The following is a 24,858-nucleotide window of genomic DNA, read 5'->3' as shown; positions in this document are numbered from 1 at the left end:
AGCCAGCCTGAGGAAAAGAGTGAATGGTCATGCAATACACACGTGCACACACACAGACATACATACACACACACATACACACGCACACACACAGATACACATATACACACACACACAGACACATACACACACACACACACACACATACACACACAGACACATACACACAGACACACACGCACACGCAAACACGGCCACATACACACAAACACGCACACAATCTGATGGTAGCATTAAAAAAAGGTACTAAAAGGTTTTCAACTATGCCAACAAAAGAAAATGTCAGTCGTGAACATTTTATAAATGTTTTAATGTGAGATAAGTGGACAGTTTTAGAACATTTTAAAGGAAAAATCATTTTCAAACACACAAAAGCTTTACTTTTATTCAATTAAATGCTGGGCCGAACGTCCATTGCTTTGTAGTATTGCATCGGAGCAGGTTTCCCTTTCATCCTCTTGAAATTACAGTACAAATCAGATGGATACACAAGGGTGGAATATTACAGGCCCTATATAACCAGCTCCCTTCTCTGTCCAAGGTGGCCTTCTCATAAAAATATCAACAGATACAACATGCAGATGGACAGGCCATGCAATAGCCAGAATAGGAAAGGGCAAAGCAGGCCAGTCCTTAGTTTAGTTCGGCTCTTTCGTTTCACACGTTAGCTGCCCAGAATATCATACCGTTATAGCTGTTTAGTTTAAGCTTTTTATCCAAATTGACTTACAGTTTATTAGACTAAGCAGGGGACCATATCCCCCAGAGCAATGTGGGGCTAAGGGCCTAGCTCGAGGGCCCAACAGCTGCATGTATCTTATCATGGCTACAGTGGGGCTTTAGCCACCATTTTTCCGGGTCCCAGTCATGTAGCCTAGCGATTAGGCTACAGGCTGCCCCCACAATAGTATCTAATGCCCTATTAAGGCACTGAGAGTGCATGTTACACAGCAAGTAAAGAAAAACATAATGTTCTGTTCGGGTTTAAAAACAGAATTGTGTCAGGTTATAGACTCCGACATTTGGATCCTGGGAAGGCCACAACATCACGAGAGGTTATAGGTGATTATGCTACAAAAGGCTCTGACTGCATTCAAAGTGAATGCCTCTCAGTTACATTCTTATGAATCATGGTAAAAATATATGTTTTGGCCTGAACATAGAAATAACATATAGCATAAAATTATTTTAGCCCTCTAGACTTACAAGTGTCAGTAGAAAGTGTAACAAATAACAATAAACAACAGCTTTAGCCCTGCCATATTTAAATACACTACATAATTCCCCAAACAAAAACAAAGGAAAAGGTATACAAGTCAATAAATATATACACTCAGTGACCATTTTAATGCAAATATTTAATCAGCCAACCATGTGGCAACAACTAAATGCATAAAAGCAAACAGGTTCAGCTGTTTTTCAGACCAAATGTCCGAATGGGGAAAAAATAGGATCTAAGTGACTCAGAAACTGACGATCTCCTGGGATTTTTACACACAACAGTCTCTAGAGTTGGCAGAGAAAGGTGCGAAAAACAGGCAGAAACGAGTTGTAGAGGGGTGAGAGTGGACACACGCCACACTGGTCGAAGCTGACAGAAAGGTGACAGTAATGCAAATAACCCTGCAGAAGGGCTTCTCTGAACACATAACGTGCCAAACGTATAAATAGTCTAATAAATACCTAATAAAGTGCTCACTGAGTGTATATGTTTTTGTGGACAGCATTTATTTTAAGGTGATCATTAACAATAATAGCTTGAAGCATTTAAGAAAAAGAAAAATATTTATAATCCGAGGCAGTAACCCCCCCCATCATCTCCTAGCTATTTTAGCCGATCAAATGCTACTTTTTGATAGCTGCCACACTGGTGTCAACTGATGCATGGAGATGCATGTCCCAAATACATAAGCAACAAATACAATCTTTAAATGCAGTAAACTACCACATACAGTATACCATGAACAATCTACAGAGCTTCTAAGTCCAACTTCATTAACAACTCCACAACATGCCATTTCTTTTTCACAACTCTGTCATTTTTTTGTCATTTTCTCTTACTTAAAGAATCACTGCCAGCCACAGCTGGGAAGGAGTGTAAAACAAATCATTTCAAAGAATGGTACATGAAATAATAATAATAATAATAATAAAATAGGTTCTACAGGACATATAGCTCAAAAACAAGTACATGGAATGTTTTAAAAACCTGGTTCAAAATCCCATATACTATCACCTGGATCAGATGACAAATTTATAAACTTTTAACTGGAATTGCACTTATATTGTTGAACATCCTGCTTATCATTATCTGCCAGTAACTCTGCAAAGTTATTTTAAATCCTCAAATAAGAGCTACAGTGCTGAGAGGAACAAATGACATGTTAGTTTTTAATATTTATGTCATTAATAACTGCGCAAATTCTCTGTTCTCTGAGAACCTTAGTCATTAAGTAGGAATGAGTCACAGGCTACTGGAGAGAAAATGGTGGAGCGTTCGTACATTAAAGGCCTTGGCAAAGGGCAAAAGAGCAGTTCACTGGAACATCACACACATGTGGAGTGGTGCGGCTAACGCGTACCGGGCTCGCTAGCGGGAAGCTAATGGTTTCCGCCGGGTCATTAGAGTGATAGTGTAAGAAGGTTACGTGTGAGCTGTGTTTTAAGTGGGCTGAGGTTGTCATAGAGACGCTAAAACACGGAGAAGAGCGAGCCCAGCGCCATGCCAGTGACAGCTCCGGTTAGCACACCCAGCGCCATGTCTCCCCCGTTGGCATGGCGACGCTCCTGAATGATCACGTCACCAGCTCCTCGAGGTGGGTAGCTCCCTGAAAGCCAAATCAGACATTTGTATTATCGGCAGGCAAATGTGAACTAGGGGGACAAAAAAAAAAAAACTATATTGGCAAGGCGTCTGAAAAATCCAGAATGACAGTTCCATTCCTTTCCCTTCTATGGGATTGCCTCCACATGCATTATTATAAAAACTTAACAAAACAACATTGCAACATTGTATGCAATTCCCTTGCAACACTGTAAATATATGAAAAATATACAGTACTGAGTCTGTCTTAGGCACATGTATAACATTCTGTAGAGATGAGATTCTTGCAAAAATAATTCAATGAAAGGTCCCAAATAAACATAAGTTTTAAACATACATTTTACATTACATTGTAATTGTAAAACTGAATCAAATCAATATTTTTTGTGACCACCCTTCGGCGTTAAAACTGCATCACTTCTCTGAGATAGCCAACGCTGTCCTGCAGTTCTATAAGGCAATCAGCAGGGAGGTTGTTCCAAGCATGTTGGAGAATTTGCCACAGTTCTTCTGCAGACTTGTTTGGCTCCTTGCTTCTGATCTCAGGCAGCCTTGATCAAGTTTTATGTAAAAAGTAGTCAATTGCTTACAGAAATATGTTACTTTTTAAAATTAAATACAAAAATGTCTCTGTAAAATTAGGAAATTTGGAAAATGAATATTTGGAAATCTCAAATGTGTTATTTTATACTAACACACACACACAAAAAAAAAGCATATATATAACAAAGTCTAGGGTGCCTAAGACTTCTGCACAGTACTATATGTATGCCATTTTAAAATCAAATGTTAAGTTTTCAGAATGCTTCTTTAGTAATACAACGATGGCATATAACAGCATACATGATGGTTTGGACTAGTAACCACGCTTCTAGGCTTAGGTCAGGCAAAATCTTACTTGCTAGGCTAATTCGGACAGAGGACTCTGCCTGGCTAATGAATCACCGTTGAAAACACCGTTGTAGTTCATTAACTATTCATTACACTGTACTTTTTTCACATTTAAAACATACAGTAACTCTACTAGGTACACTTCCTAGTACCGGGTAGGACCTCCCTTTGCCCCTGGAACAGTCCCAATTGTTACACGTTCTGCATGTAAACTCAGTGACCACTTTATTAGGTAGACCTATACACCAGCTTGTTAGTGCAAATATTTAATCAGCCAATCATGTGGCAGCAACTAAATGCATAAAAGCATGCAAACATGGTCAAGAGATCCAGCTGTTTTTCAGACCAAATGTCAGAATGGGGAATAAATGCGATCAAAGTAACTTTGACCGTGGTATGATTGTTGGTGCCAGAGAGGGTGGTTTGAGTATCTCCGAACCTGCTGATCTCCTTGGATTTTCATGCACAACAGTCTCTAGAGTTTGCAGAGAATGGTGTGAAAAGCAAAAAACATCCAGCGAGCAGCAGTTCTATGGGCAAAAGCCCCTTGTTAATGAGAGAGGTCAGAGGAGAAGGGCCAGACTGGTCTGGTACTTTGTCTTTTATTGTATTATTATGATTGTTGCTTGTGAATTTTTGTAAACAGAAGAAGAGACGCTAGTCTCAGTGAGAACTCCCAGGTTAAATAAAGGTTAAAAAAATAAAATAAATCTTACTAAAGACCATTATGGTACCGAAAACCGATGCTGCCGGCATGTAGCTGAATAGAGGCTGTCTTACCTTGGTACTGATAGGGGTAAGCCAAGGCGTAAGGCTGTCCGTCAGAGCCGTAGACCACCTGCGTTCCAGGAGGGGGAGGGCCGTAGGCATTATAGTAGCCCTGGTCATAAGCCTGCAGAGGGTCAGGCGGGTGAGATGCATTATAAAGGAATTCTGGGACAGACCTTGCACTCATACCAATTGCTTATTTTTCTCCTCTTTTTTTCTCTTCCTTGTTCTTACTGTACTCCTAGCTCCACCCATCAGGAGTTTGAAATGAAGATGAGGAAATGAAGAAAACGTGAATTAGGCAAATGGAACGTGCTTGCTCCGTCCAACGCCAGTTCGAAGCCTTGTCAGTTACAGATCCACAAGTCGACCATTTATACATTACATGTGATTTGACTGATGCTTTTATCCAAAGTGACTTACATTTGATTTGACTAAGCAGGAGACAATCCCCCTGGAGCAATGTGTGGTTAAGGGCATTGCTCAAGGGCCCAACAACTGCGCGGATCTTATCGTGATCTTATCCATGTACCTTAGCTACTACGCTACAGGCTGCCCTACACGCATACCGGACGCTTCCCGAAAGAATACTTCCGCAAAGGATGCACTTTTACTTCTAGCTCCTACAAGGAACCTTTAATGGGTTGAAATGTGCTTAAAGATGGAGTACCTTTCAAGCAAGGAGCAAGGAAAAGAAAAAAGGGGGAGAAACATAAGCTATTGGAATGAGGCCCTGGTTTGCGTAGTTCCCAATCCCCACTGAGGAAAAACAGCTCATGTATGTTTGGCCAATACCTGGTAAGCAGTATTTGGGGGAGGGGCAGAGGCCACAACTCTCTCTGTGAAACCAATCTGAGGTTCAGCTACCATCTGAGGAATACAAGAGAAATGGACATGACTGGTTCAGTGGGACACAGATGAACAGGCTCAAAATGAGACATCACTTCAGATCATGAAATGATTATTAAAAAAGGTACATTCTCGGGTGATCAAAACAGAACAAACCTTCAGAATGCGAAAGACAGGGTCTGAAACTAACTTTTTGTTGAACCAGCCAGTCTCTAGTGAAAAATTTGAGTTAAAGACACTATTTTTCGCACAATATTAAAATTAAAATCGCAGAATGAGCATGCTTTACAAAATGGCAATGGATTTTGCAATTTGATTAAATGAACATATGATAGTATGTGTACGAAACACCTACAAAAGCCTACAAAACACAATGGTTTGGCTGAATAGTCAATTCTGGCCTGGGAAGTGTGCATTACTTTTCCATGTTCACCTGGCTATGAAGTACAGCCAACAAAAGCTTAATGACGGTTCTAAATTAATGCAAATTAACATTATTGCTTTAACTGTTTATGCATGACTAAAAATTTTTGTGCCATTCCACACCAACTCACGATGTTGCACCACAGCACCTCTTGGATTTTTTGTTGGTAGACAATTATGAGATATAGAATTCCTGATAACTTCATACTCCATTTTGTTTTCCTGGTAGAGCCATTTAAAGTTTGCCGGGTGTCGCATAGACAAACACGTTGTGGCAAGAAATGTGATATTTAGAGGTCCATGAAAAAAGCCCCAATATAGGCATCATTTTGTATATAGAATTCATGTCTCATCTAATCTCTCATTGTGTAAAGATAAACACGTTACTAATAACACTTCGAACCTCTACTTCGGATATGTTGAAGTTAAATCCTTAATCAACTTCTAGAAAGAATCAGCTTTGGTACTCAGTTGGCTTTGTTTATTCAACACTTCCAACTATCCTAAGTTCACACATCTTTACATACCTTTACATTTAAATACAAGAGTCCGATGGCATTATCAGTATAGCCACTGTGGACTATTCCACTTAAACAGAGTTTAATCTATTACTGCATACATCCTTGATCAACAATCAAAAATAATCTGCTAATAGGGTTTACTGTTTTGGTATCACTGCAAATGCAAATATAATTGTTCACAGGATCATACGTTGCAAATTGAAACATATCAATCAATCAATACATCTCTTTTTAATTTTACATCTCATAATTGTCTACCACCACACAGAGAAAGAGAAAAGTCCAAGAGGAGCTGTGTTGCAACCTCCTGGACTTGGCATAGAATGGCCCTATTGCTTTAATTACACAGGGACTGCAGTACTTTAGAAACATGATAACATTCCCCCCCCCCTCCATGTAAGAACAGATATTTGCTCACCGAATTCATTCTGGCATCCTGCAGGGCCATCGACCATGCCCTGAAACAAAGACGAGAACAAAGAAAAAACTTGCTTCACCACTGCAAACACAGGGCACTCCTTTACATGTTTACTTTGCAAAGCCACTTTTTAGGCCAAGGGTATTGTAATGACACTCAGGAAGCTGAGCAGAATTTTTGTGTGCAGTCTATCGTCTCTGCTAAACAGTTGTTTCTGCCAGAACATATTCAACTGCTTTATTCATAAATTCCATTGTGCACTAGTGTCAATGGTATTTTTATTTTCAGTGAATTGTGGTCACATTAAACAAACTTAAATTGCAATCACAAATTGCAAGGGAAAATGTAATAGTTATGGTTAATAAATAATAAGCAACCATGCATTGACCGGAAATGTTTTATGTTATGTGAACAGATCCGCAGATCCACCGGCACACTGAACATAACGCTTAACTCACAAGGCATCATCTGCACCGTCTGCGCAGGTGCTGATGACCTTTCCGTCTCTGCACACGATCTGCAGTAGGGAATCCCGTCCTTTACCGTCTGGTGGGGTAAGATCTGTGGAAGCACATCAATAGACAGGGAAGAGTCGTTTTTCCTTTCCAGACACATGGAAACCAACATATGCACGTGCGCACATACGCAGTGCTAGTACATGTTGTTTTGCACATATAATTCAATCAGCTTCTGAGATGCACGCACACACACACACACACACACACCAATTACATTACATTACATGGCATTTAGCAGACGCTCTTATCCAGAGCGATGTACAATGAAGTGCAAATCAAACACAAGTATGAGTGCTAAGAGGACCTGAGAGGACAGTACAGTCCTAGTGTAAACACACACACACACACACACACACACACACACACACACACACACACGGACATACACATTATATATAGGTGATTAAGGCTGATATATGCACTATTAAAAAAAGGATAAGTTCAGGATAAGTGGGTTAGGATACTGGATGGATGGATGGATGAAAAATCACAAGTGGTTCTCTACCAATGCACGCAGGCCCGGTGCGGACATTGATGCAGTCCACCTTCATGTGTATCAGGTCCTCCATGTCCCGCCTACATTGGTCATCATAGAAAATCAAGCGACCATCGGACCACAGATCAAACCAGTTCTTTTTCCAGCGTCGCAGAATGGTGCCTGTTTAAGAGAAGGGATTTAACTGAATATCATACACTTTCAATCACAATTCTAATTGTACAATGTTACCTCTGCACCAAGTCCCTGAGTAAAACACAGGTAAAGTAAAAATATATAATAAATATTTGCACTCACTCTGTCTTAGAAGCCATCCGCTTTTCACATATGCCATCCTTGCAGAAACGTGAGGGGGGTGGGGGGAAAGTCACTGTTAGGGATGGTTGATTGCATCAATATCACGTGTTTGACCAGATCATGAGTTGTTTCGAGGGCATAGAGGAATGGCCTCTCACACCAAGGCGTTGTTTCTAAAAATGAATTATTATGAATAATAATAATAATAATAATAATAATAATAACAATAATAATAATAATAATAGGCGTATGGAATTGACAGGATAAGTATCGGTCAATTCACAAAAGTAAATTATTGTTGTGTTCATCATATTTGCCTGTGAAATGAAAGTTAGAACTGCTTGCATCTAACCACCGTGAAAGAATACACAATTCAATTTTTACAAATTGTCGTAACTTAAAGTTATCGGTTTTCGCTGTCAACTTGGAGTAAACGCGGTAACGTTAGCCGCTGGGTGATATTTTTGTGGTATGATTTAGCTAGCTAATGTTAGCTACGTTACTTTACAAAGTCTGTCATAAGATTTAAATTCAGTCCATGTCCGTGATCATTCCCATCATAGTGGACAAATTCTGAAACGCAGTCCTGTTCTCGTCTTTTTTTCTATGGCTAGCAGGCTAAATTAGCTACCCAGCGAGATGGCTACCAACTACCAATAACTATAGCGATATCTCCTTATTAGTCACGAGAATGTTCGCTCACCTATCCGGATTGTTTACTAGCGGTAGCTAGTTATCTTAAGTTAGCTAGTAAGGCTGTTATTATAGTTCATAATAAAGGTAAGAAAAAAACGGAAGTTGGCTAGCAAAACATATGCTAATTGTATTCAGCACTGGCATATGTTAATATAAAATATAAATATTGGAGATGAGGTTGCTAAAGAAGAAAAGATGACGCATCTCACGGAAATAACGTTAGTTGGCCTACCTTTGAATGTGCGATGGGTCCACTCCCGTTAACTCTACGAATGCGACTGTAAACCCTCCAGCTTGTTTACTGGGAATGACCATAGACCTGACACAGCGTCAGGTGACAGTTAAACTTGAATGCTGGGAAATGTTGTATTTCTCACAGAATAAACAACTAACATTATATTTGTCTTGAAATTACAGTATATGCGATCAATATAGCCACATATTTTTGAAAGGTTTAAGGAAAACCACCGAACCGCACTGAAAAACATAGCTCATAAAAGTTCAATTAATTTAGAAGTTCTCAACAATGAAATACATCAGAATTTAAATTGCATTAGATTAAATATTTCCTGTGAAATACGCCTACAATTCTGCCTAATGCTTAACTATTTCCGTTATATACGATATACGATAAAATAAATATCCCTTTAAAATGTACTCAGCCTTTTTGACGCTTATGAATATTTGCAATTTTACATTATACGCTACTTGCCATAACGCATACTAAATCAGTTTCAGAGAGACTTCGAAGATGTTGCTCTGGTAAATGACAGAAACTACTTGACCAGTGAAATCCGTAGAGTAAAGGCCGTGCCTTCTTTTTGTCCAATCAGAACTTAGATTTCGTGCTCAGTCCATTTTGAGCCAATGGAAGTGGAATAAGTCATGAATAATTAAGAACACTATCGCTTTTTGGGTTGAACAATAATTATTATGCTAGTACTAGTCGTGGACCCTGTAAAGATGGCGACAGCAATATACCTGGAACATTACCTAGACAGTAAGTTACAGTAATAGGCTGTTCTAACAGTAATGGTTACGTTCGCTATGTATAAGTTTGACTGGCTAGTTAACTTCCCAAGTAACAACATGAGAAGAGGAAATGCACTTTCGCTCTCTGAAAAGTATTATGAGACTGAGATAACATTGCGACTATGCATTTAAAAGAAAAACTCAAATAACGAATTAATCCCATTGGAATGCCGTTGAATATTTTATAGTTTTTCGTAAATAAATGTAAGCTACCTGTCCCGTATCTTCACTTAGCCGTGTTGGACGTGAGAAAAGTTAGTTAGGGAACCAGGTAGTCTAGCTGTCTGCAACTGTGGTAGCGGCAAGCATGACAACCATAAGCACTGATCATCATCGAACATTTTTCATTTGCACAGCTGCAATAATTATCAGATCCAGTCAGTTGACAGGAGGGATGTCGCACTTCTATCTCTCTTTATTTCATGCGCGTAACGATTTTCCAATAAAACATGTATGGCTTGTTAAATAATAGTAATAGGTTGTTAAAAAATAAGAGCCAGCAAACTCGTTTGCTAAGGGGACCAGATTCTGAAGAAGGCAGGCGGGATGTTTGATTTCTAAGTGCGTCATCAGACTGTTGGTCACTGCGTGCTTCATGTTTCCTGTCATGTCGCCACATTTACCAGGCGGTAGTCGAAATCAATGTCAATTAGCCGACTATTAGAAGTGTTCAAATAATTATTGAAAAGTATTTTCAAAACGTCTTGTCTTTACGTCATTAAAATGACAGTTAATTATTGCTGTTGCAAGGTTAAGTTGTCAGGTAATTCACCTGAAATGCTTCAGTAAAATGGGATCTAGTTAAAAAATTCATACTGTATAAGTCGCTTCAGATAAGCCAAAACATAAGAAACCTTTTTAAAATCAATAGAATATTGATTAGTATTCTAAGAGAATGGATGGATGGATGCGCTAATGTGAAAACAAATAGTTACCTAAAAGTCTTTTTGAAGGAAGTTGCAAAATGATGCATCCCAAGATGCAAAAAGACATTTTTTAAAGGAAGGAAGAGTAAAGTTAAGGAAGCAGTGCCATGCTTTAAAAATAACGAAGGACCAGTGCTTTATAAGAATAAAGACCCTGCTCCTACCATAAATAGTTACCTTACTTTGTTGAGAGCTTCACCTGAGAGGAGCTCAAATATGCCTGAATGCATATTCAGTAGTCAAAATGTATTACTGTACATGCTAATATTTAATATACTAATATTTAGATATGGTATGGAGAAGTACTGGAAAAATCATGAAACTTGACAAAAAAGGCAGTATTTCTCAATTGTATATGTCCAAAGGTGTTGTGGACATCTATTAGGAGGATGCAACGCTACTAATTTTGATTTTAACAGGGCTTATGACATTTTATGAAGTGTCACATGACTGTATTATTATTATTATAATACATTAGTGTATTATTGTGGGAATTACAGGAGTTATTTCAGAGGGAGTAATTTGAAACTTTTAATATTTGAAAAGTTTATATGACATCTCAATGCCACTTGTTGTGAAAAGACAAATACACAGCCATGTACCCTTGAGTATCAGCACATGAATCAGTCTAAAGTCAGTCATTGGAGCAAGGAACAGTTGCTGTATGTGCTTCCAATGATCACATGATACCAGCAGTGACATGGGGACTTTCCTAAATATTTTATTTGATGGTACTCATCGCATTTTTGTTGCTGCTCCTCAACCACAGGTATTGAAAACCTTCCCTGCGAACTCCAGAGAAACTTCACTCTGATGCGTGAATTGGACAATAGGGCTGAAGGTATGGTTCATTGTGGTATTGTGTCATTCTCATTGAGAAGAGCTGCAATCATTATTCCTGAATCGATAAAGACCCTTCTGTCTCATGTACTGTAAGAGTATTTTCTGGGTGTGCTTAAGGGGCATTTCAGACAGAGCTTGGAAAAGTAATGGAGTTTTGGTAATCATGTTTTCTGACTTTACAGAAATTGAATGTTATGTACATTTTGTATATGCTTCCTCTTGGTAGAGTAATGCATGTTCATATTAATTGTTATACAAATGACACACAGTTGTATATCTCTGTGTCACCTCAGCATAAAAGCTCAGCTTCCTTAAAAATTGTCTCACAGATTACATTGCAGGAAAGTAACAGTGGAGACAATGTAGGCAGTGTGATTAAAATGTAATGCTCTACCTTAAAAGCTTGTTAGAAAGATTACTCACATATATATCCAGTATTTTTATATTTATATATATCAGACAAGGCTTACTTCTTAATAATTAGACCAAAGAAAAGTATATCTAGAGGCACGTACAGTAGGTTTACTGTTCTACTTTAATGTCCATAGAAAAGAAGGGAGAAATTGATAAGCTGGCAGGGGAGTACATCACAAATGTTAAGAACCTGGCATCAGAGCAGAGAGTTGAGCACCTACAGAAGCTTCAGTCCGCCTACACGAAGTGCAAAGAATACAGCTCTGACAAAGTGCAGCTTGCCATGAAAACATATGAAGTGGTAAGTACCAGTTTTTCCTACTGTACTAGCTGGGATATTTTTGTCATTAGCTTGTACCTGAGGCAATACTGAAGGAAGTTATTTAGACCATTGGCAGTCCAGAAATTCACATCATCAGGCAGTTGGTCTAATGCCCTGCACTTGCCTTTCGCTTCAGTTGGGGACTTTTGCTTGGTTTAAATATTTATATTTGGAAATTTACTTATCCAAAATGGGATATACATGTTTTTACATGCAATCCATTTATACAGCTGGATATCTGCTTAAGAAACTGAGGTCAAGCACCTTGCTTATGGCTGCAACTGCCGTGCCCCACCTGGGAATTCAACATACAACCTTGACATTACAAGCTCACTTTCCTAACCGTTACAATACACTGCCAGACCTACAGTTGCATACAGATTCCAAATTATATACTTTCCAGTTTTTTTATTTTAGGTGCCAATATCCATACAAGGCAGTTGTGTGGTTTTAAGTACCAAAAACAATATCTATCTACTTTTTCACTTTTTTTTGTATCGTTGTAATGTCATTACTTCACGGAAGTCCAAATGTCTCATTTAAATTCACATTTTCTTAATATAGATTGTGTATACAGATATTTGTATTTGGGCACTGTGCGTTTTGACGCTTTCAGTGTATTTTAATAGCACCTTCAACTCATAATCCACATTGCAAAGGAAATATCATTTTCTACAATATGGGACCTTTATGACGCTGAAAGTTAAAATCAGCATCCATAATCACACCAAGATTCTTCATTCAGATTACTTCCATTCTGTCTCTCTGTATTGTCCTCCTAGGTGGATAAGCATATCTGCAGGCTGGATGCTGACCTGGCCCGCTTTGAGAAGGAGCTGAAGGAGAAGCTGGCAGTGAGCAGCCAAGAGAGCCCTGAAGGGAGAGCACTGAAGAGTAAGATGCACGGTTACACTTTTGACAGATCTCATTCTGAGTGAATCAGCGCTTCCCTGAGCTGAGGGATCTCCTCTTCTGATTGCTTAGACCAGTGGTCCTCACTCCTGGTCCTGGAGAGCCAAAGGCTGCCCTGGTTTTTGTTGTTAATTAGCATTTATTGATCAATTAAAGCAGTCAATTACACAGTAAATTCACCTCACCCAGTTTCTTGGGTCCGAATTGGTTGGCAATATTAAGGCAAAAAACAGCACACCCTGCAGCTTTACTTCCTTGTATTGGATAGGACTCATAGAACTTTACTGCAAAAATGCTAGATTCCAGATTAATTCATATTTCTCAATAGTCCTCTAAGTTTAGTGGAGGTCAGAAGAGCAACTGTGGTAATGTGAGCATGGTGCAAGAAAAAACATGCACATTCAATGCAGGTGCAGGTCATAAAAATGAAGTGAAGCCGACTGATTTTATTAAATGTGGAAAACATAGAATTGAATGGCTGTTACCAAGTGAAGAAATTTAGTTCTTCAAGTTTGTCGCAAACAAAAAACACAACAATGAACAGAGATGCTAGTGAGAGTGGACACAGTGGATTAAAGGGTCCATTACAGAAATGGACATTGCTCATTTGAACCAGTGAAAGGGTATGTTGAGTTTCATTGATCTTAAACTGGGTGAATTGTATCTGTTGGTGTGTGTTACATTGGTTACAATCTGGAATGTTCCTTGCCAACTGGTACTTGTTGACCTTCCTGCAGAGGACATCAGGAGCCTCAAGGACAAGAAAGGCCCCAAGGGGAGAGGTCAGAAAGTGTCAGAGGAGGACTCACCAAGGAAGAAAAAATTTAAACATAGGTGAGAAGCTACACTCTGGTGAAAAAGCACTCTGGGCGAGACCAAGCTCTTGAAGTCAAGGACTGCTTGTACTTTTCAGATGATGGGTAATTGGTTTCACAGGGTTTAACCTTGATGTTTGGAAGTTCGTTTGCATTTTAATACCATCTCATCTGATAATGCAGAACCTAGAAAATGTATGCCATATGTAGCTTCCCTGTTGGTGTATTATGTTGGTGTAAAATACATTTTAACGTTTAAACTTTTAAAATGAACATAAAATTGTTGTTGATGGAGGATTTGATTTGTTCATGAATGAACAATTGTCTTCACTTGCCTCTCTTATCTCCCTTAGCAGGCCAGAGATTAAAGACTCTGTTCTGGCAGTGCATTCATCAGATGTATTGGACATGCCGGTAGATCCCAACGAGCCTACTTATTGCTTGTGTCATCAAGTGTCGTACGGAGAAATGATTGGATGCGATAACCCTGATGTAGGTTTTTACTTATTTACTTTTGTGCCTGCTCAAATGACCTTAAATAACATGTTGATATGAAAACTTTTCTGGTATTTTTGGGAACAGTGTCCAATAGAGTGGTTTCACTTCGGATGTGTTGACCTTTCTACAAAGCCTAAAGGGAAATGGTAGGTACATTATGTAATTATTTGTTAGTAAGGGTTTTGGAAAATATTGTCTACTTGTTAACTAGCATTATTTTTAAAGATTAATATCAGTGCTTTAATTAACATGTTATTTTGCCTGTTGTTTTCAGGTATTGTCCTTGCTGTGTTGAGGAAAAGAAAAAAATTTGAGAAGACTTCGGAGAGAGAAACCTTTCTATGTATATTATATACTCTATGTATTTTGTTTGCACAGTAAAAGTTTAAAGCTATATGATTTCACCATGATTTTGTGGTGAGGGAAAAATGTTTTATTTTTTAATTACATTTTTTACTTGAAATGTACCAGTTCTAGTGGGGTTTTAGTATTTGGCAAACACATATGTCAAGTCATAGTTGAATCACAGAACCATTACTATGACCGGTCATTTTCCTCTAGTTTAATTCAGTGTTAATTACAGGCACCTGGCTAAGGAAAGCTTAGTTTCTTTCCCAGTGTCACTTCTGATCTTTACCACTTCCTGCCTTGCAGAGGAAATATAATAATCACTTGAACAGCGGGACACACTGCAGAAACTACTAGTGTCGTTAGGCCACCGAAGCTCAAAGATGGCCCAACTATGACCAACGGCCGACGGTCAGCTTGGTGTGTCCTGGCCTTTAGGCTTGAACCCTAAAATACAGGAATGAGAAACATTCAAATTCAAGCTTGAAGTCCTGAATTATATACTCCAGCATGTTTTGACATCCTGGGTCCCCTACTCATTTGAGTGTTGTGCTAATGAAGAATTGTGCAAAGCAACAATTTATCATGCATTAATATTTCAGCTCCCTTCTTTTCAGTCCATGAAATTGTGATCCTGAAATGGCTGGGGTGTTTAGCGGGACCAGTGCACGGTGCACAGGGAGTTCAGGATAAGATTGTAGAGGGGGGATTTGTAGTTCTGTTCAGTTCTGTATTTTAAGCAAAGAGAAGGCCCTTTGCATGAGGCGGAACCCCACGCACAGTGAATATCCTTCGTATAGGAATGGCAGCACTCTTGCTTGTTTATAACATTTCCATTTTAAAGGAGGCACAAAAGGAAATAAAAACAGCATTCACAGTTGTTAGCTATTTTAAAAGCTATTTTGAGTGGTTTTGTAATGTCTCATGGCCAAAAGATTGTAATGCATCTTGACCAAAACATGATTAAAATGTGACTTGATTATTTTACATTTGTATTGCATAACCCAGTATAGCTTTCTTTAGTTGTAGCAGACACATTCATTTAAAGATAGTTTACTTTTTTAGTTTTAGTGTGTGCTTTTGTTTGGTCCAGACAGTTTTTGTGCTCCTGCAGGGTTTACAATGGCAGTTATAGGGCATTCTGGGATTTGTCATCTCAAGCAATAAAATATACTTCAACTAACTCTAGAGCAGTTGACATAGTTATGTTACCAAAAACCCCAGAAACTGAGGTACCCCTGTAAATATATTCATGACTGTGTGCTTAAGCCACCAAATAAATCTGTTATGATTTTAGCACATAGAGCAAGGGTCTACACTAACATTTAGTAGCATGTGCTCCTAAGTCAAAATAATTTGGAGTGCTGTATGTATAAAGTAGATGTGGTCCAAAATATTTTTTCAAGTTAGCACACATCAAATTTCAGGGGCAAATGCTCCTAAGTTGGAGAAGGTACCCATTCTATACTATTCCTGTTTGATCATTCAAAAACCACTGATTATGAGGATCACTTTCTTTTTCTTTTTTTGTGTTCTTTTTTTCAAACAGCTCACACAATTTCTGTGTGCAGTGAAGGATTCTTAAAACATATTTCCAGGAGTTATAGGTTATAGGTGTGTATATTACCTGAATAGTCTTCAAAAATTATGCTTCATTGTATTATGGGTTGGAACCATTTCCTATGGCACATGTAACCTGCACTTAAGGAAATTGTGCTCTCATATTATCACAACTACATGGGCAACTTCGGAGTGAAGAGCTTGCTCTGAAGAACTGAGAAGGCACTATATAAAAATGTCATTTATGTTTATAATTGTGAATAAATGCTGTAAATTTGATCTCTGCTTACGTGCATCTACTGGAAGCATAACATTGCTGTACACGCTGCTTGCTGAATGTGGCTTTAGTCCCATCTACCATGTGAATCAATGCATGATATAGCTCTTTTTCTTTTTAAAGCCAAAAACAAGCAAGCCTAAGAGTTAGAAAGCTTTATTGTATACCTGTACCTGTTGACTATAATCACTATTAAAACAACACCCCCCCATTTTTATCTCCTATTTAAAATTGTAGAAGCACCATTTGTGCCTCTTGAGTAACGTAACTGGGTGCCTATTAAAGGAGTATGACAGCTGACTTCCTTGTATTCCAGTATATATTCCCATATTAACATTCCCATTGCCCACTTTTCTCACTTCGGAGACATGGTATTACAGGGGAGCCAAGAGCACTGGCTATTACTGATGACAAATAGTAGCCAGTGGGTTTGTATATGGAGTTGTACCTTTGGTCCCTTAAAAAGAACTACAATGTTTTCCCCATAGCAACAGCCTTATCCTGACCTGATGGTGCAACAGTGGGGAAAGGCCAAAAGTTTACAAAAGTTCTCAATATGCTCAACATGAAGACTTGTGAAAATGCCCCCCCCCCCCCCTTAACAAATGATATTTTTGAGAAATGTGCACTTACACAGCTGAGACTGTCTAACTGTGGCCAGTGTTACCCACCCATTTCAAATATAGCTTTTCATGCCAATTATCACATTTCCTTTTGAATGCAAAGAGGAGGGACTGACATCACCTGGTCTCCAAGCACAAACATTTGTGGTATACTGAAGTACTTTTTAGGATTCTCAGTCAGCATTTCACCAAGGTACATTAACAGCTGCCCTAAACCTCATAGGTCTGAGGCACTATTGTCCACTTGACTTTGTTGCTAGATTTAGCAACTTTTCAGACCTTTTTAGTGACTTTTTTTTTTTTTTAAGCCTAGCGACATTTATAAAATACAATAATACACCCGTAATATGTGAAATAAAATATTCTATCATAGGCATCCTTTCATAAAATCTTAAAATGCAACACACAAAATGTAATACCCTGTGTCATGCAATATATGTTCACATGTGAAAATGAGTACAAATAAAAATGTCATAGATCTACAAAATGAACATATGAAGTCATTAACCAACTTCTAGCACCTTTTTGAGCATGGCTGTGTTAGAAACCACATACTAGCAAACTACTCATATTAAATGTACTGTTATTTTAAGGCAGATTTTCATTGAAATGTAGTATGATGGTGCAGTGGGTAGCACTGCCGCCTCACAGCAAGGTGGTCCTGGGTTCGAATCCCGGTCGGCCGGGGCCTCTGTGCGGAGTTTGCATGTTCTCCCCGTGCTTTCATGGGTTTCCTCCGGGTACTCTAGTTTCCTCCCACAGTCCAAAGACATGCAGGATAGGCTGATTGGAAAGTCTAAATTGCCCATAGGTATGAGTGTGTGAGTAAATGGTGTGTGTGCCCTGCGATGGACTGGAGACCTGTCCAGGGTGTATTCCTGCCTTTCGCCCAATGTATGCTGGGATAGGCTCCAGCCCCCCTGCGACCCTGTTCAGGATAAGCGGGTTCAGATAATGGATGGATGGATGGATGTAGTATGAGTAGTATGCCAAGTATGCGGTTTCAAACACAGCCCGTGACTCAGCTGCATCCTACGGGAAAGAGTCGGTAACCGCGGTCCGAGGCGGCACGCTAAAAGCCGTCCTCAGACTCGTCCCAGCTGCAGGTCTCATGGTCGTCCGCCTCGGGGAACTCCACCTCCAGGTCGTACACGAAGTCGGGGTCGTCCTTGCACTTGCGGTTGCGCTCGAAGAGCACGTCCATCTGGGCCTTCTTGCGGGCCAGCTCCTCGTCGCTCAGCTTGTTGAGGTCTTGGTTGGGGTCCAGGCGGAGAGAGGCCAGGCTCTGCTCCAGGGTGCGGCCTAGCAGACGGTCCCGCAGCACCACGTGCAGCCTCTCCAGCTGCCGCGAGGTGACGTCCCGCAGGTAGGCCCTGTGCCGCGTGTTGTTCTTCAGACGCTCCGCCGCCTGGCTGCAGTCTGCTCGGGAAACACAGAGACGGCACTGTGCTGCGCGTTCCCGTTGTGGATTCTGCTTTTGTGTGTGTGTGTGTGTGTGTGAGTGATTTGGCGACACAAATGACTTCATCAAGCTAATAAGAACATTTGAGAATTGACACAGAGAAAGGTGTGTGTCTATTCCGAACAGCATGACACAGGCTGTGTTCGAAACCGCATACTACTCGGACTAAATTTCAGGCTGAAATGTAGTACGAGTAGTATGCCAAATATATGGTTTCGAACACAGCCAGTGTTTCCAGAACTGAACATGTAATAAAGTTCATGGTGGGCACACCTCTTGTGCCCTTAAATGGCTACAAAACTTGAATGGCTCTTATAAATAATCTGAAAATGAATAACTGTATGGATTTAAGATGGATAAGTTGTCCTGGAAAAGGGCACCAGCTAAGCAAATGAAAACCAACATAACATTTCTTCAGAATGGAGTCACCCGACAATTTAAATCTTAAGGGATTTCTGCATTTGAAAGTGTAATTTTGCATTCCTATAAGTTACTCAATTTCCCTTTCCATGGGAAAACCTGGCAACAGGCACAAAGTAAATGAAAATCCCAATGAGCATGTGCTATGAATATGGATAAGTGAAAAATAGTTCAGACAACAAATTAAAATAGTTGTTAAATGATGTATGTTGCAGTTGTTCCATTGTGATTCATTTGTAATTTATATTAGGCATGTCTGACCTGAATATTTTGAGAAGTTTCTCACTGGCATGATTCTTTGGCGTATCTTCTTGGTTTTACCATCTTCGTAGACCAACACTATGGAAGGTGGGTCAAACCTCACTCCGCACCGTTTAGCCACAAATTCCATTTCCATAGTTCAGCTCTCTTCATTTCGTGGTTGGAATCGTGTCGTCCCTGCAAAAGAGACGTACCTAACGTTAACTAAGATTACCACTAGGTGACGCTGGGCAGCGCTTTTACATTTTCGGTTTGAAATTTAACAGTAACGTAACGCGTGGAATTACTCGTTGAAAACAAGGAACCAGTTAACTTAGCTGTTAAAATACATAATTATAACGTTAACGTTGGCTAGCTAGAAAAGTTATCAGCAATATGTTAGGCAGCTAACAGCAATATGTCGGTACGTTAGCAAACGCACAACTGTAACGTTAATTGCATTATAATGAGAACAAGGACAAGTTACATCAACAGCATACATTTCTACGTCGACGCTGAAGCGCCAGATAGCTAACTAACTTAACTATAAGTTAGCCGCAGACACATGAGCTGGAACAGAGAATACGCTTGCAGTTATTGAATGACAGAATTAAAATAGGTAATTTTGTTAAAAGTAGCTTCGATTCATTCAGATCGTTTCTGTATAGCTGTTTCAATAAAATCGTTTCCATGAACTTACCAGTGACAACTGACTGCTCTTCCCCTTTTCCTCAGATGGCACATCCCGCATCGTCGGCTTCTGTTGCTATGGAAAATAGGTTTGACCTCTATACTGCCGGCCGGACTTACATTGACACAAACGTAAAAATTGTGGATATTGTAACTTTTATTTTTTATTAAGAATGTATGAATAGTGAGTATGTTTTAATTTCAAACAAATTCCAACAATGTTCGATGCAACTCGGCTACAATATTTACATTTTGATCAGGCAATGAAATAGCCAGCCACGCAGAGCGCAGGTTGTTTCTTTCTTCCGTGCGGGGTTTCCTCTTTACCAAAACAACCAGACAGCTATCTCATGTTGTTACTCGGCTATTATAACAATGTGACAAAATGAGTTAAACATGGTTACAAACGTGCTTTTGTGTACGGTCTTCTTAGTCGTGAAGATCTGTGGAGCTACCGAAACAGGTAAGCAATATCAAGAAATCGGACGTTACTGTTTTAATAACTTGTAAACTACTTGATGTAACAAGGGAGACTATTTATTCAATGCCGTTTTTGTAGAGGAAGGCGACCTGTCGGGGAAATGGTTGGAATCTTTCAAGATGACAAGAGCTGTTTGGAAAATGGGGTTCCACAGGTACCGATTGCTGTAGCTAATATGGTAGCTGAGTATTTTTAAAGGGACTTATTTGTGCTTTGATAATTTGGTTTTACCGCCTGACAGGGGACATTGGCTCAGGCGGTAAGTGCAGTCGTGCCGTCGTCTGTCAGTCGATCCCGCCCTGGGTGTGTCGAAGTAGTGTCCCTGTGCAAGGCACCTAACCCCTAAATGCTCCTATCGAGCTGGTTTAGTGACTTGCATGGCAGCCAATCGCCGTTGGTGTGAGTGTGTGTATGAATGGGTGAATGAGAAGCATCAATTGTACAGCACTTTGGATAAAGGCGCTATATAAATTCCAACCATTTACCATTTACCATTGGTCTGTGTCTGTTCAGGGAACTCGTTACCACAGTAGAATGTGGGCCCCACTCCCCGGAAGAACTGCATGCTTTGCTCGTGCAGAACCTACCCAGAGGAGTATACGTCGATCCATACCAACTAGCGTCACTACAACAGGACGCAGGTTTACAGGTAGCTATAGATAAATTAAAGCATAACAGCGCACACAACCTTCCTCAGCACAACCGTGATTCTGCTTATTCTGCTCTTGGAAAAGATGTGCTGCGTTCTACAAGATACTGTATCCTTAGGATCCTGTCAGAATAATCCTGTGTCTCAGTGAAATGCAGATACATTGTAGATCATCCAGTATTTGGACAGTGGTGCATTTCTGCTCTGTATTCTAGCAGACTTGATTTGAAATTAACCTCATATTCATGGTTTCAAGTGCAAATTTACCTTTAACTTGAATTTGCATCCATATCAAACAAGCCATGTAGGAATTTCATCCCTTTTTATACACAGTCCCCAAATTTTAGGGGACCAAAATTCATTTGACACTTCTTGGGTGTTTCTGATTAGTCAGGTGTAGAAGGTGTAGACACATCCATGCCTGCCTCCTGAAGAGTGTTTCTGATGTGTTGGACAGGTGTTTGTTAGTTTTTCTTCATTATGGCAAGAAAATGTTGGTCATCGACTCTAGAGGTCTTCCTTGGCCTAGCAGCCCCATTGCAATTACTGAGCTCAGCAGTGCTCTCTTTCTTGTTAATGATGTTCAAAACTGTTTATTTTGGTAATTCCTATACAGATGACCTGATGTGGATACCCTCAAATTAATGGTGCAATACTGCACTTTAACCTCATATTCATTGTTTCACTTAAAATACAATCTGCTGGACTAAAGAGCCACAAGAATAGAAAAAGAACGGAGCATTGTCTACATACTTAAGGATTGCATTGTACACACATGGGTTTTAAAAGACATTGACATTAAGCACATTTTTTGAGTAGGTTACATCAGATGAACACAAATGCCTTATAGTCTTTGGAAAGCATTTAAGTGGGGTTTAGTGGTCAGATGATACAAAACTGGAACTTTTACTCTAATTCTATTGTCTTATGTCTGGTGCATTGAGTGTTATTCTTAAACTGTGTTATGCAACAGAGATGTTTGATTTGTTCTGTTGGACTGGTTTCATTCTTAGGTCCTTCTTGACTCTGAAGTTGATCTGGAAGCTCCAGCTTATGTGTCAAATGGTCTGTCCATGTTTGTGTATCCCACACGTGACCCGGGACATCCCAGGAATCTCCAGGCTGTGGTGCCGATTCATGGCCGTTACCACCGACCTTCTTCAGGACCGGGGTGGGAAAGGATTGAAATTGAACCCCCGCGGCTGTTTCTGAGAGCCAATGACTGTGAGTGCCTGGGTTTTTTTCACATCTCACAACTGAACAAAGTCTGTACTGCTCCAGCAGATTTGTTCCTATTTTGAGAATTGTCACTGTCTCCTGTCCAAAAAATGTTTTCCCAGATTATTAGTAAAGTATTTTATTATTATATAGCCATTTTGCTTTTGTATCAGTAAGAGAACCACACACCCAGTGTAGGCACTACAATAATAAACAATATATATATAATTTATATTTTGTTTTTTTAAGGTGTACCACTCCTGCCAGTTGCTCCACGTGTTCTTATGGATGCTCCTTGCAGTGGTCAAAACCTGAGCATGTGTAAATGGATGGAGATCCAGCTCACCCAGGTACTGCAGGTCTGTGAGAAAGTCTTTGGGCAGAGACACAATTTTTGTTGTTTTGTGTCTGTACTCCCAACACAATGGATGTTAAGTAATGATTATAGTTGAAGTGCAGTGTCCGCTTTACGTGAGTATCTACATCCATGTTTGGTGAGCTGTGTAGCAACTGCAGCCCTTTGTATGCATAGTTCCCCCATTTAGGGACTGAAAATAATTGGAAAAATGAATACAATCATAAATAATGTGGTATTTATTTCTTGGTTATAAATCCTTAGCATTTGATGACTCCCTGAAGTCTGCGACCAAAAATGGTTTGCATATTTCCGTGAAACCTCTGAGGTTATGCTGGTGTAGACATATCTATACATCCTGGAGAGTGTTCTTGATCTGCTCAACAGTTTAAAAAGGGATTTTTCTTCATAACTGAAAGTATTCTTTGGCCATCCACTACAGCAGTCTTCTGTGGTCTACCGGAATGTTTGTGTTGTTCTGAGCTCGCCAGTGTGTTCTTGCTTCCTAACAATGCATCAAACAGTTAATTTTGACACACCTAATGTTTTGCCGATGTCACTGATTGATTTATTGAGATTTTGCAGCCTCAGGTTGTCCTACTTTACAGGCATTGGCAGCTCTTTGGTCCTCATGCTGAGACAACAATAACAGACTCCAAAGGGAAATCCCACTCTTAGAATCAACACTAGACCTCTCTAGAACTCTAGTTAGCTTTCTTTTTGCATGAACCAATGATGCTCAGCTGGCCAATAAACAGCTCAGCCAATTGTCCAATTGCATTTGGTGCCCTAAAATGGGGGAGCTATGTATAAAAAGGGCTGTATTTCCTTCACCCAATATGGTTACATTACAGCATATAGCAGGCTCTTATCCAGAATGACTGATCACTTTTAAAAATATACAATTTATGCAGTTGGATATTTTAAATTCTGAAGTAATCCAGATTAAATTTCATGCTCAAGAAGAGTACAACAGCAGTGACAACTGGTCACAAACTCACAGCCTTAGAGATCTAATACCAGTTTCCAAACCATACATTTCTTAATACATTTATTTGCATTCCATTTTAATTATGTCCTTTAGAAGAGTAAAGGACAGCGTGAGCACTAGATTGGATAAAGAACAGGAGCAATCAATAAATAAGATCCATTCCAAGGAAAAGGAAAATTGTAATGGTGCAAAAATTTAAATATATAATGTTGTGTTTATGTTGCATGACTTTTTTTGTTCTGTGAAGATTTAATTGTCTGCCCCCATGTTCACAGGGGGAAGTTTCCTAATTGCTGCTATTGTGTTCTCCCTTTCCAGGACCAGAGGCACATCAGTCTGGATCTCCCAGTTGGTGACCAGTCTTTGGTGGTACTGGTGTGTGCTGGGACCATGCTGGTGACACTGCTATGCTGTGTACTCATTGCAAATGCCATCTGGAGGCATGTCTCTCTGTAGTCTTAATTCTGTCAGCCTCTCACTTTAAGGGTGAATGCCACTGCAAAATGTCCCTGTGGAAAAAAAAACTAGTGTGGTAGTATTTGGTCTTTCTAAGTATGCAGTGGTGCCGTTTCCTTATGCCTGTTGTACAAAAGTCACCCCACACTGCTGGAAGATAGACCAGTGCTTGAGGCTTGGGGACATTATCTGTTGGCTGTTATTGTTCATTGGTATGGCCCAAAGAAGAGATGACCACTGCATCCTAAATTAACATAAGTTGAAGAGAGAGGTTGATGATTTTATGTGTCGCTGTAAAGAACTTTATTTTCTCTCTAACTTTTGAAAAAAGGAGCGTAAGTAATGATGTTGCTGGCAACACAAACTTTGCTTGTGAGCTCTAATGAATGTTTATAAAATGATACTGGGGACATGCTGTGTTGACTAACACAGCATCTACTGTATAAATGTTTGTTCCTCTCTTTTTGTAATCATGGGTTATTTTGTGTAGTTTATTTTCATATTTTTTAGAAAGATCAATAAATCTTTGAACCAGAAACAATGTGAATGTTTTGTCAAATGTATTTCCTCTGGCTAATGTTAAGCATTTATTTATCAAAATGACAGAATTAATTTCAGTAGCCCA

At 39.5% G+C, this 24,858-nt stretch overlaps 4 protein-coding genes across 9 annotated transcripts; 2 read left to right on the top strand and 2 right to left on the bottom strand.

The window, feature by feature from the left end:
* Positions 1–293: 293 nt before the first annotated feature.
* On the bottom strand, positions 294–9,424 carry plekhb2 (pleckstrin homology domain containing, family B (evectins) member 2). Of its 3 annotated transcripts, none has more exons than XM_061240457.1 (8): positions 8,934–9,424; positions 8,006–8,043; positions 7,718–7,870; positions 7,153–7,255; positions 6,695–6,734; positions 5,279–5,353; positions 4,496–4,607; positions 294–2,828 (listed from the first exon to the last, which is right to left on the bottom strand). In XM_061240457.1, exons 1-8 carry the CDS (start codon positions 9,014–9,016, stop codon positions 2,692–2,694), a joined length of 741 nt encoding a protein of 246 aa, XP_061096441.1. In that variant the 5' UTR covers positions 9,017–9,424; the 3' UTR covers positions 294–2,691. The 3 variants fall into 3 exon arrangements, with proteins under 3 accessions (XP_061096441.1, XP_061096442.1, XP_061096443.1); XM_061240458.1 differs by having other exon boundaries at positions 8,006–8,178; positions 8,934–9,027; XM_061240459.1 differs by having other exon boundaries at positions 8,006–8,078; positions 8,934–9,009.
* A 212-nt stretch (positions 9,425–9,636) lies between these two features.
* On the top strand, positions 9,637–16,650 carry ing5a (inhibitor of growth family, member 5a). Of its 2 annotated transcripts, none has more exons than XM_061240469.1 (8): positions 9,637–9,701; positions 11,429–11,500; positions 12,051–12,217; positions 13,021–13,132; positions 13,888–13,984; positions 14,322–14,457; positions 14,548–14,609; positions 14,738–16,650. In XM_061240469.1, the coding sequence occupies exons 1-8, from the start codon at positions 9,665–9,667 to the stop codon at positions 14,775–14,777; spliced, it is 723 nt and encodes a 240-aa protein (XP_061096453.1). In that variant the 5' UTR covers positions 9,637–9,664; the 3' UTR covers positions 14,778–16,650. The 2 variants fall into 2 exon arrangements, with proteins under 2 accessions (XP_061096453.1, XP_061096452.1); XM_061240468.1 differs by having other exon boundaries at positions 14,319–14,457.
* A 600-nt stretch (positions 16,651–17,250) lies between these two features.
* Positions 17,251–20,203, bottom strand: cep19 (centrosomal protein 19). 2 transcript variants are annotated; one of them, XM_061240466.1, is made up of 3 exons: positions 20,094–20,203; positions 19,415–19,591; positions 17,251–18,690 (listed from the first exon to the last, which is right to left on the bottom strand). In XM_061240466.1, exons 2-3 carry the CDS (start codon positions 19,548–19,550, stop codon positions 18,344–18,346), a joined length of 483 nt encoding a protein of 160 aa, XP_061096450.1. In that variant the 5' UTR covers positions 19,551–19,591; positions 20,094–20,203; the 3' UTR covers positions 17,251–18,343. The 2 variants fall into 2 exon arrangements, with proteins under 2 accessions (XP_061096450.1, XP_061096451.1); XM_061240467.1 differs by lacking the exon at positions 20,094–20,203 and adding an exon at positions 19,894–19,905.
* Positions 20,204–20,390: 187 nt separating this feature from the next.
* pigx (phosphatidylinositol glycan anchor biosynthesis, class X) lies at positions 20,391–24,774 on the top strand. 2 transcript variants are annotated; one of them, XM_061239974.1, is made up of 6 exons: positions 20,391–20,546; positions 20,643–20,718; positions 21,078–21,213; positions 22,227–22,437; positions 22,681–22,790; positions 24,096–24,774. In XM_061239974.1, exons 1-6 carry the CDS (start codon positions 20,480–20,482, stop codon positions 24,231–24,233), a joined length of 738 nt encoding a protein of 245 aa, XP_061095958.1. In that variant the 5' UTR covers positions 20,391–20,479; the 3' UTR covers positions 24,234–24,774. The 2 variants fall into 2 exon arrangements, with proteins under 2 accessions (XP_061095958.1, XP_061095960.1); XM_061239976.1 differs by having other exon boundaries at positions 20,392–20,546; positions 22,681–22,781.
* The last annotated feature ends 84 nt before the right edge of the window (positions 24,775–24,858 follow it).

The sequence above is a fragment of the Conger conger genome, chromosome 4, assembly GCF_963514075.1.
Source record: "Conger conger chromosome 4, fConCon1.1, whole genome shotgun sequence".
In the NCBI taxonomy this organism is placed as follows: Eukaryota; Metazoa; Chordata; class Actinopteri; order Anguilliformes; family Congridae; genus Conger; species Conger conger.
Note: the sequence above shows the minus strand (reverse complement) of the source record. Positions and strands in the feature narration are given on the sequence as shown.